Source organism: Hippoglossus stenolepis, chromosome 5 (genome assembly GCF_022539355.2).
Source record: "Hippoglossus stenolepis isolate QCI-W04-F060 chromosome 5, HSTE1.2, whole genome shotgun sequence".
NCBI classification, from domain to species: domain Eukaryota; kingdom Metazoa; phylum Chordata; class Actinopteri; order Pleuronectiformes; family Pleuronectidae; genus Hippoglossus; species Hippoglossus stenolepis.
The window spans coordinates 26,026,242-26,037,404 of NC_061487.1; the positions used below are offsets into that span (position 1 = coordinate 26,026,242).

At 43.2% G+C, this 11,163-nt stretch overlaps 2 protein-coding genes across 2 annotated transcripts; one reads left to right on the forward strand and one right to left on the reverse strand.

Moving 5' to 3' along the window:
* The first annotated feature begins 442 nt into the window (after window positions 1–442).
* On the forward strand, window positions 443–7,851 carry pla2g15 (phospholipase A2, group XV). Its single transcript, XM_035157181.2, has 7 exons — window positions 443–800; window positions 2,158–2,314; window positions 3,983–4,101; window positions 4,305–4,403; window positions 4,878–5,102; window positions 5,366–5,478; window positions 5,844–7,851. The coding sequence occupies exons 1-7, from the start codon at window positions 647–649 to the stop codon at window positions 6,243–6,245; spliced, it is 1,269 nt and encodes a 422-aa protein (XP_035013072.1). The 5' UTR covers window positions 443–646; the 3' UTR covers window positions 6,246–7,851.
* A 173-nt stretch (window positions 7,852–8,024) lies between these two features.
* usb1 (U6 snRNA biogenesis 1) lies at window positions 8,025–10,488 on the reverse strand. The gene is made up of 7 exons (XM_035157313.2): window positions 10,200–10,488; window positions 9,747–9,886; window positions 9,481–9,664; window positions 9,084–9,137; window positions 8,853–8,958; window positions 8,518–8,598; window positions 8,025–8,330 (listed from the first exon to the last, which is right to left on the reverse strand). Exons 1-7 carry the CDS (start codon window positions 10,373–10,375, stop codon window positions 8,223–8,225), a joined length of 849 nt encoding a protein of 282 aa, XP_035013204.2. The 5' UTR covers window positions 10,376–10,488; the 3' UTR covers window positions 8,025–8,222.
* Window positions 10,489–11,163: the final 675 nt, after the last annotated feature.

The following is an 11,163-nucleotide window of genomic DNA, read 5'->3' on the forward strand; positions in this document are numbered from 1 at the left end:
TCCTCACTCTCCTGTGACACAACAAGAAGCCAGAAAGGCCCTAAGACGAAGGTAAAGGTGAAAGAACTAGAGGCAGATTCAACACATCACTACTCCTGTTTTCATGACATATTTAGACTGTATTTGTCGATTACATACATAACCCTAACCCTAACTCGCTGACAGTGAAATTCATGGGTCACAGACACCTAAAATATAAATTATATTAAAAGAATATATATAACATAATATATAGAGTAGAATGAACTGTGTAGAATGAATTTGTAAACATGAATATGTAAATAACTGTAAACATTATTAACACCTTTTTGGTAAATTAACTTTCATCGTAACACAAAGAGGAAGATTAAAAAATAAAATGAAACCCAGTTGGTGTAAATATCATCCTCTGTTCGACTACATCTAATCTCGATGACTTTTGCCTTGATCGCAGGAGCCGTCTCCCCGGATCGACTGCTCTGCGATCTGTTGAGGACCTCGTGACCTGCGCTCTCCGGTGCTCGTCAGAGATTTGATTGTGTAGATTGTGTTGATTGTGTTGAAGGAGAAAACAAACACGGCAGACGGACACACACACACACACACTCACACAGCTGGACCCTCCGGAGAGGCGCCATGGCCGTGGGGCGATGAGACAGCGGGAGTCATGGCGGGTCGGCAGCGGATAACCTCTTCGCTCTCTGCGCTGCTGCAGCTCGGCTTGTTGCTGCCGCTGCTGTCGGGTCTCAGCGGCGGGACTCCGCTGGAGCGATGTCCCGGAGGAAGGTCGTGTGGGCCGGCGAGACCCCCCGTGGTCCTCGGTGAGTGTCCCCACCGCGTCTCTGCATCTTCTCACCTTTTCATCCATCACCTGGTTGTTGCGCAACTTGTTGTCATCCCTCAGCTGGAGTCACATCCAATCTGAGCCAAACTCCCATTAGCGACACAACACGTTTAACTCCGCTTCGTGGTTACACGTGTGACGCGGACCGCAGAGCAACAACAACAGTGTTGTGTGGTGGCGCCTGAGCTGCACTTCCATTCGGCTCGTTCAGATCCACCCAGGCTGTTTGTATATTTAGTCAATTTAACTTTGTAACACGTTTGGCCTGTACGTTGTGTTGCTTTTTAGGGTAAAACACGTACATGTGTGTGTGTGTGTGTGTTTGTGTTTGGGTCGCGACCGGTGATGGGAAATGTGCTCAGTCATTGTTTGTTTCCACCACCGCTTCTAATGGAGGTTGAATTATTCAGCTGGTTTCTTCAGAGGAGTTCGGCTGCAAGTCGGTTCGTAAACAGAAAGTGTGCGTGTGTGTGCGTGTGCGCGTGAGACTCTGGTCATATGACTGATCCGCAACAGATTGTCCAGCAGGGAAGTTTTCTCTGGTTACTGTGGGAATCTCTGTGTAATTAAACAATAAAGTTTTATGTGAATTTTTAAAAAGTCCAGTTTAAGAGTTAAACCTGAACCCGTGTGTTTTATAACTTCTGCCATTCTTCTTCCACACCTTCACAATAAGGGTCTCGAGTTTAGAAGAAGCCTTATCTGTGTTTGTGAGTTCCAGCCTCAGCCGCTGTGATAAGAGTCTGTAGCAGACTCCACCCCCCCCAAACAACCAGTGTCTGTGGATGAACCACACGTTTACACACTTGTGCATAAAGTGTCTCAACACATCCTGCAGTGAGACTCGGGCACAGTTGTTTTTCTGTGTGAAGATGAAGGTGACTTGTTCTTAACCGCTTGCATCACATTTAACAGCTTGCATCACGGTGCTGCTGCAACGAACCCGGCTCCCGGCAGGTCTAAGAACGTTAGGGTCACGGAACGATGCTACAACAACACTGTAACGCAACGTCCTTGTGTTTGCGTTAATGTTTCAGGTTGTGTAAGAGGAAAAGTCAAAGAGTCACTCAATCGTTAGGATTCATCTCAGGGACCTTGTTTTAAAAACCCAGCAGAGGATAGAGAACCATTAGTGTAGATGATTGACTGAATTATCTTCACTGGCTCTTCTGAGAACCGTGAGCGTGGCTCCATAGCAACGGGTCAAAACTCTGCACACTGATCTACATGCCTCCCCTCCCTCTTCAGCTTTCGCTAATTGAATACGGTGTCTCTGTTATGATCTGTTTCCTGTGACTTGGCCGTAACCCTGCGCTCACGTTGCCCCGTTGCAGTTCCCGGGGACCTGGGGAACCAGTTGGAGGCGAAGCTGGATAAACCCAGTGTGGTTCATTACATCTGCTACAAGAAGACCGACACCTTCTTCACCCTGTGGCTCAACCTGGAGCTGCTGGTCCCGGTGGCCATCGACTGCTGGATCGACAACATCAGGTACGAGTCGGTCTGTGTGTTTACATACAGTCATCGAGGAGGGAGGCTTCATCAGCCACTGATCAACTCATCCGCCTCCGTGAACAAACACAAGATGAAAATATCTCCTGTTTCCCATTTACATAATCATTACTATTGAATAAGCTGTAGTTTTCTGTTGTGATCAAATATGTTTACAACTGATCCCTTTGCTGTTTTTGTGGACGATATTTTCCTCCGCAAAGGACATTTAGTTTTTCGTCTGTGTGTTTGTTTCTTAGCAGGATTACGCAAAAACTACTCATCTGATTTCCATGAAATTCTAAGGAGGGTGGGGCCTGACCCCGAGGGAGATTTTAATGCGGACTGGATACAGGATTTTTATTTTCACTTTCTTCAAAAAGAACGACATGTTTGTTGGACTGATATTTATTTGTGTGCAGATCAAAGTAAAAATCCAGATCGAATGGATTTCAATGTGGTTTCATCAGGGGACTGTTGGGCCTCTACTCACGGCCGTTCTAGTTGATGTGACAAATTCCTCATTTCAGTAGGGTGGAGTCGTTAGATGGGTTCAATGACCTGTTTGACTTTCTATGAACTCTAATCAACGCACTCGGGATAGACTGACCTTTTGAACCTTTCATTTATCGACAAGGTGGTGAAGGACACAGAGGGGGAGATAGGGTTCCTTTCATGTTTGTATGATGGACACTCGTATAACTGGCTGATCACATGATCACAAACAAAACATCTTTTATTCCAACTGCACAACAGCTCATTTAAAACTGACTAACAACCGTAACCATATTTAGTTGAATTGATATTTTTCTGTTGATCGTGTCAAAAACTGAATTTCTATTTTATTTTTAAGTTCAGGTAACGTATTGTTGGGAAAATTGTGAAATCGTAACAATAACACCAACGTGTTTCTGACTAATTACAGCATTTCTCAATATTCCTCTTAGAAAAAGAGACATTTGTTCTGTAAGCTGCCTCCGTAATGTAATTTACACAATATCTGTCCAAAGTGTTTTTTTGTTTGTTTTGAAAGTCGATTTTCTTCTTCCTCTTGTTGGCAGCTGTGAGAACTCTGGGTCATTTTCAAGTCAGCTTCAGAAATCTGGAAAATTCCAGATTAGTCTCCAGAGATTAGAAATCCAGCTGAGTCATCGTCCGGAAAGGACAAACCTCTGCTCTAATGCACATGATGTGTAATTACCTAAAAGCTTGAGAACATGAGTAATGGACAACAAAGAATAAGTGGGTGTGAGATGAGAGTCCTGCTGCAGGCTCACACATGTTCCAGTGCATCAGGCTCCGTGGACACAGTAAAGGTTCAACTGTCTGTGTCACCTGTTGCAGTTTTAGTGAAATAACTTTAATACACTCAGGTGAAGCAAACTCTGAGCTCGATAAATTAAATAAATTACAGCCTCATGTGAATTTGTACTGGTTTATAAAATGGCAAAGAAAACAGGGTCCAGAGTCTATTTCTATCAATATTATATGTATATGTTCACTTCTGCAGGTTTCTTCCCTCACTTCTGTATTTGTGGCACAACAGTGATTTAATACAGGAAGTAATTCATTCTCCTTGTCTTAAAAATACGTGTGAGGTTCACCACAGCTGCAGAACTAAAAGTGATCGAACCCTCCTTGTGACAAAGTGTGTGTGTATGTGTGCAGGTTGATCTACAACCGGACCACACACAGCACCATGTCCCCTCCAGGCGTGGACATTCGTGTCCCGGGGTTTGGACAGACGTATCCCCTGGAGTACCTGGACCCCAGCAAACGCACTGTGGGTGAGTTGAAGACAGAACAGGAACTCAGAGAAGTTTTAAAATATCCTGTAGAAATGTCCGCACTTCTCGTGCTTCTGGTAACAGACTAAAACGTACGATGCTTATTTGTGTCTTTCTTGTCTGTGTGTGCGTGTGTGTGTGTGTCTGTGTGTGTGTGTGTGTGTGTGTGTGTGTGTGTGTGTGTGTGTCTGTGTGTCTCCTAGGCATGTATTTCTTTACAATAGTGCAAGCGCTGGAAGAGTGGGGATACACCAGAGACGATGACGTCAGAGGAGCTCCCTATGATTGGAGGAAAGCCCCGAGTAAACAAACACACTCACACACACACCTATGCCCCTGAAATATGAAAGATGAACCGTCACCTGTAAAACCTGAAGTACAACACACTGATCTCACAACAACTTGGTAAACCTGTGATTTGTGTGTTGAAGCTGCCGACATATTTACAACACACACACAAACATGTGTTACTGCATTTTCGTATATACTTCAACATTTCAAAGTTATATATACATATAAACAAGAATTTAAACGGCCAACATCTGTTTTCTTTGTAAAACTGTGGTGGAGTAATGTCGTCCTGAGCAGAGAAGGACATTTAATAAAAGTAACCAGGTGAGGTGATGGTCATTTTACCCATCAGGCCACGTTTTCACTTGGTTCACTGCTTTTATAGCTTCAGCATGATATTAGTAACGAGTGGTCTTTCACAGCAGGGTCAGTGGGGGGGAAATCTCTCCTCTCATCCCCTCTGTCGTTCTTTGTTCCTCCTCCAGATGAAAATAAAGAGTATTTCCTGGCGCTGCAGAAGATGATTGAAGAGATGGCAGAGAAAGCGGGGGGGCCCGTGGTGCTCATCGCTCACAGTATGGGCAACATGTACACCTTGTACTTCCTCAACCAGCAGCCTCAGGCCTGGAAGGACAAGTACATCAAAGCTTTCATCTGTCTGGGGCCCCCGTGGGCCGGCGTCGCCAAGACCCTGCGCGTCATCATCTCCGGTAAGAGGTGGACTCGGCACCTTCCTGCACACGCTGTGGGTTTTACAGGTGTTCAAAGCAAATGAGGTGAAACTCTCGCAGGAGACATCACATGTTTTGCTGCTGATACTTCCACATCACTGGGATGTCACATGAGTCATGTCATGTGTTTCAGGGTACTGTTCATCTGGCATAATGAAACTCTGCTGGTTTCTGGGTCCTGGTCTCAGTTCGTTCTTCTCACTTTCACTTCTCTGTCTCTGGTTTCTTTTCCCCGTCTACAGGTGACAATAACCGCATCCCAGTGATCAGCCCGTTGAAGATTCGCACCCAGCAACGTTCTGCTGTCTCCACCGCCTGGCTCCTCCCCTATGCCCACTCTTGGCTCAAAGATGAGGTGTGTATGTGTGTGTGTGTGTACTTACTTCCTCCTGTGTGTGTGTCCACTTCCTCCATCTACCCGTAAATGAAATTTAAAAAATCATGATGTTTAACCTTGTTTTTATAGCATCGAATAACTAATTAAAACTTAGTTGAGCTTTGACTTTTTCATTTGGTTCATCTGCTAACATGGAGGAGGTGGGTTTATAACCTATTCTGCAGCCAGCCACCAGGGGGTGATCAAGATGATTTGGCTTCACTTTTGGGCAGTGGTCATGTTGTCCGTCAGTCTATGATGTGAACATAACTTGTTCTTTATTAGCGTTTGATGTAGGTAAGTAAATAAACCACTGAGACTTTATTCTCTTCGTCCTCCTGAAGGTCCTGGTGCAGACGCCCACCACCAACTACTCCTCACAGGACTACAAGCGTCTCTTCTCCGACATCGGGTTTGAGGACGGCTGGTTGATGCGTCAGGACACGGAGCCGCTGGTGGAGGACCTCACACCCCCCGGCGTGGCCATCCACTGCTTGTTCGGCAGCGGCATCGAGACATCCGAGGCCTTCCAGTACTCGGACAAGTTCCCCGACGTGGAGCCCACGGTGGTGTTTGGCGACGGCGACGGGACGGTGAACCTGCGCAGCGCCGTCCAGTGCAAGCGGTGGGTGGGGAAACAGAAACAGCCCGTGACGCTGAAAGAGCTTCCGGGGAACGAACACGTGAACATGTTGTTGAACTTCACGACTGTGGCTTACATCAAGACCGTGCTGTTCCCCCCCTGATGCTGGAAGACGCTGAGGGACAGGGGGACGCCGCTGTAACTGACTTATCGTTTCTGTCTCTCTGAGCAGTGACCACCAAAATATCCCCTTATAACTGCCACAGTAAGAAAGTATTGAAAGTTTATAGTAGGATTACAGAATGACATTTTTCAATTAATTTTATAGCTGAAATTATACGATTTTATTTTAACGTCACGTTGTTTACTGTTGGTCACGCCGGAATATTGTGACTTTTTTTTATCTTTCTCAGAATTTGAACAACCTAAGATTTTACCTACATGTCAAAAAAACAGGGATGAACCAGGGTGCGAGCGGCTGCGTGAGTTATTATCAACATCAGGTCTTTTATCAGTGTTGTGAAAGAGATTTCTGTGACTCTAATGTTGTGAGGCTAAATGGTCAGGCACATATATATACATATATTTATCTTTTCTCTGTGCCACAGGCCACGTGTCAGTGCTTGTAATGTATTTGAATGGTTTAAAACGCACACTGTATATGAACGTGGACAACGCATCTCCTCTTCCTCCTGTCGTACAAAGATGAAGCTGAAATATTGTGGATTTGTGTGTCGGTATTTGTTGCCTGTGCCGTAGTGATCGTGGTGCGGAGCTTATGACCTGTACTGCAGCCAGCCACCAGGGGGTGATCAAGATCATTTGGCTTCACTATTCTTTTGAGCCATCACGTCGTCCATCTTTATATACAGTCTATTAATTTACCATCATTTCATTTCTCGTCATCTTTTTGTTGCATGTATTTGTTTTTCATGCAGCCAAGCTGTAAGACCCCGATCGTCCTTGAACTGCCTTGTTTCTATTTTCGTTCGTGTTACATGAGCTGTTAACTTAAGGATTTAAACTATAAATTGGCAGAAAGTGCCTCTGTCCACACAGTTTTTTCATCTCTCTCTATAATCGATATATTTAGACTTTTCTCTACATGTTCTTCTTCATCTCAGAGTGAACCAGGTGCCTCGACGGGGCTGGATTCACACAGGCATGAACGAGGGGACTTTTATTTCATATTGGATGTTATGTTTTCTCTCATTTCCTGTTTTAAACCATAGTCTGTAAATAAAGATGGACGACGCACCTCCACTTCCTCCCGTTGAACAAGAATGAAACTGAAATATCTCTGATGAGAACGTTGTCCTCTTGGGCTGGTGGCTCCATTCAGAGTCAGTCTGCACAGAGTGATCGTGATGTGGAGGCTCCACCAATCACCAGTCAGTCTCAGCTGTCAATCATGAGGTCTCAGCCCGTTTTTAGAAGCAACAATCAATTAAAACCAAAGTTAATGGAAACATGAACAAACGTCCGAGTGATTAGAACCTAAAAATGACAAACCATCCCATCCACAGCCACTAGGGATCGATCGAGATGATTTGGCTTCACTATAACGGGAGTTATCATGTCGTCCATCTTTAGTTACATTTGTACGTGATTCCTTGTCCTGGAAGAAATTCAGCCAGAATCTAATTCTCTTGAGTGATTGTCCTTGTGCCATCAACATAATCTAATCATCATATCTGCTGTGAACTATCGTGAGATTGTCTGTAATGAACGTGTTTTGCCTTCTACACAGTAAAATATCTCAAACTTTACACTCACGTTGTGCACGTTCTTTTGGGCTCGTCTCTCGAACAAGACATTTATCAATTTGACACGTTATCACACGTGTCATTCTTCTCTAAAAGCTTGTTTCAGTCACTCGTCACCATTTTTAGACCTTAAACACAACTCATAACATTCAGATTGTCCCAAACAAAAACAATGATACACTCAGTAGAAACTTTATTTACAGTCAGTGGTAAAATAATGCAGAAAAGTACAATAACATTTATTCTTTCGGCCATTTCGCCTTGATTGTCTTTGCAGTTATTAAAGGAGATTTCTAAACACAGTGAGTAACAGTTGGAATGAGGATGAGAAAGTCAGTGACCTTTGACCTGAGAGGTTTCACTCTCGTCTGGTCTTATGGCTCCAGGGGGAAGCGGAAGGTTTTGTTTCCTGTCCTGCAGCGCAGCTCCACGCCGTCCAGCCTCAGGTGAAACGGTCCTTCTTCTCGTTCATCAACCACACACTTGAAGACAAGTATTTGAGAGTTTAAAAAAAGAATTACAACTGAGATTCATGCTCAGTGGGACATTTTACACTTGAAAAATTGCTCATGTATTATAGTATAACCCCAGGTTTTGGAAATTACAAACAACAGGGACATTATATAAAAGGTTGTTGAGAGTTAACAAAGAAAGAAAATGTCTCCGTACCTGCAGCTTCTGAATACATTCGTCCATCTTCTCCCTCATGTCTCCGACACACCAGGCCAGACTCACATGGAAAGACGGCTCCTGAAGAACAGATCAGAGGGAGCATGAGGTTTAAAGATGAACAAACTCCCCCTGATTCTTTTATTATGCTTTAAATAATCATCAAATGACCGATTATTCTTTCTAAAACAAATCCTCCTGAACACTGCTGGGTATTGTCATGTAATACACATCCGTCCTGTTCCTGTAAACCAACATTAACACATAACAGAACATCCCAGTCACTACATTGACCCTGTAAAGAAAAATATTTGTGGTTGTCGTTGATCAGAGACCGTGTAAAAAGTGTCCAGGCGAAACTCTGTCATCGTTCTGTCCACAACTCGGACCACGTCCAACAGCTGAGTTTGACCAGAACACACTTCTATTCCCAAGAACGTCCTGTGGGACACAAAGAGACAGAATCACGTGTTGACATTAAAAGAGGTCAAGCAGTGAATGGTCTGTGCTGCACTGAGACAGAAAGTCATATTTGGACCATGAGAAGGTAAAAGCTTTGACTGTACCTCGTCTTCTCAGCGTTACAATAAACCTTCAGTTTCCTCGCAGAGCAAACGAACCTGGCAGCGAGAAACACAGGCCGGTGTCAGCAAGAAGGAACATGTCTCTATATTCACCTTAAGATGCAACTTATTTTATTCTTTCTTTCTTTACTGTTTTTATGCATCTTTTTTATTTAATTTGAATGCTTTTTCTTATTTATTTCCTGTTCTTTTAATTGACATTTTAACATGTTCTTATGTTTCCTAAAATCTGTTCTCTTCTTTTTAACATGTTGAAAAGGACTTTGAGCTTCATTTCTTGTATGAAATGTGCTCTACAGATTAAATGTATTATTATTATTGACCCGTGTTTATCATTTTGCCCCTCGGGATAATAAAGATAATCCTTCCATGAACTCACTGTTTGCAGTGGGCCAGGTCTGCCCGGAGGCTCCGTGTAAAGGGCTGGATCCAGTGGTGTCTCAGCACCACCGTCTGGGACAGGCTGAGGTGGAACTCCTCCTGTTGGGTCAAATCCACCCCCCCGTCGCTCGCAGCGGAGAACAGCTCCTCCAGCACCTCCTCAAACTCCTCCTCAGGATGGTCTGATGTGGAGGAGACCGAGAGACACCATGCATAAGAAACCAGATCTGAACATCCTGATTGATGAATGAGAACAAGTCTTACATGGTAAATAAACATAGGTGGCCCAGTTTCCTCTCTCGTGTCGGAAAGAGCGGATCCGTCCACCGTGGAGGGAACTGTCCTCCGTCTCTGGATCACCGTCCTCTGGGAACATGGACATGAGGGAACCAGGGACAGGAAGCCTGTAGGAAACACAGCAATAAGAATCATGAATGTATATACATATTTATATTTCCATGTGATGTCTCGTTCTTAATATAAGCTTAGGAATATTATCACAGTCTCAGTAGTTGAAGGTGTTCATGGGTGATGATGAATTGTCTTTTATTACCATTAATTCTTCATTTGTTTATGGATTTCTGTGTTATTAAGTGTTATTCAAACTTTATATGTGTTTTAAACAGACGCTCGTCTTGGGGGAAACTTTGAAACTTCACATAAACATGATCTGTGTGATGTGTACAGTGTATAGCAGCACCACAGTTACACACACACCTTGTTTTGGTGACCTGTGGTTCAGCTCTGGGTTTCTTCCTCGCCGGGCAGCCGTCCTCTCCTTCCTCTTCCTCTTCCTCCTCACGCGCAGGAGAAGCATCTTTGTGGGGAGCAGTCTCCTCCTGGTTGTCCTCCTCCTCCTCCTCCGAGCTGCTGCTGTATCCCACCAACATCATGCGGTCAAAGTAAATGTGGAGGAGACATGTTCCAGCAACTGGCTTGACTTGTTCCTGCGCTCAGCTTCCGGGGTAAATATCCTGTTGCGATGATAAAATAGGTCCCAGTGAAACAACCGACACCGCGGATTAGTTCCCAATATAACAGGTTTTGCAATTAAACCAGAAAATATCATTTTTAACTATTTGACTTGTAAACACACAATAATACATTTTAAAACGCTATTATTATTATTATTTTTTATTATTTACTCTTTGTTATTTTAGTTATATTCCGATAAAATGTAATTACTAATAACTAACGTAATAAATTTTAACCATAAACACACAGTCACACATTTAGGAAAACTCATTGCTAATTATTATTATTATTATTTAATTTCTCTCTTTGATTTTAGTTATTTTCTGTTACTTACTGTTTATGTCTTATAATTCATTTTCATTGTTCCTTGGGGATTTGTGTTAATGACTCATTAACACGTGCTAATACATTTAGAAAAACTCTATTATTATTGTAAATTTGAAAGTTAAGTTCCTTTATGTCCTTAAGGTTTACAGTTAAGTTACTTACATATTTATGTTTACACATTCATTGTTTACATATTTACATACACACATATGTCATATTATTCATTTTTATTGTGTCTTGTATGTGAGATGCTGTTTGTAAATGTTTATTTAAAGAAATAAAAAAGAAAAACAACATTTTATTCACTCTTTACGACACAGGGGATTTATGTAAATGTAAATATGAGTAGTGTGTTTGCGCGTGCGTGCGTGCGTGTGCG

Bases quoted from the DNA above. Each gene is read 5' to 3' on its own strand.
- usb1 (XM_035157313.2), bottom strand. From the start codon at position 10,375: ATGATGTTGGTGGGATACAGCAGCAGCTCGGAGGAGGAGGAGGAGGAC. The intron at 8,959-9,083 runs GTACAGTCAAAG...TGTGTCCCACAG, and splicing joins TGTAACGCTGAGAAGACGAG to GACGTTCTTGGGAATAGAAG. The intron at 8,599-8,852 runs GTCTCTGATCAA...TCTGTTCTTCAG, and splicing joins GCCTGGACACTTTTTACACG to GAGCCGTCTTTCCATGTGAG.
- pla2g15 (XM_035157181.2), top strand. From the start codon at position 647: ATGGCGGGTCGGCAGCGGATAACCTCTTCGCTCTCTGCGCTGCTGCAG. The intron at 801-2,157 runs GTGAGTGTCCCC...GCCCCGTTGCAG, and splicing joins GAGACCCCCCGTGGTCCTCG to TTCCCGGGGACCTGGGGAAC. The intron at 4,404-4,877 runs GTAAACAAACAC...TTCCTCCTCCAG, and splicing joins TGATTGGAGGAAAGCCCCGA to ATGAAAATAAAGAGTATTTC.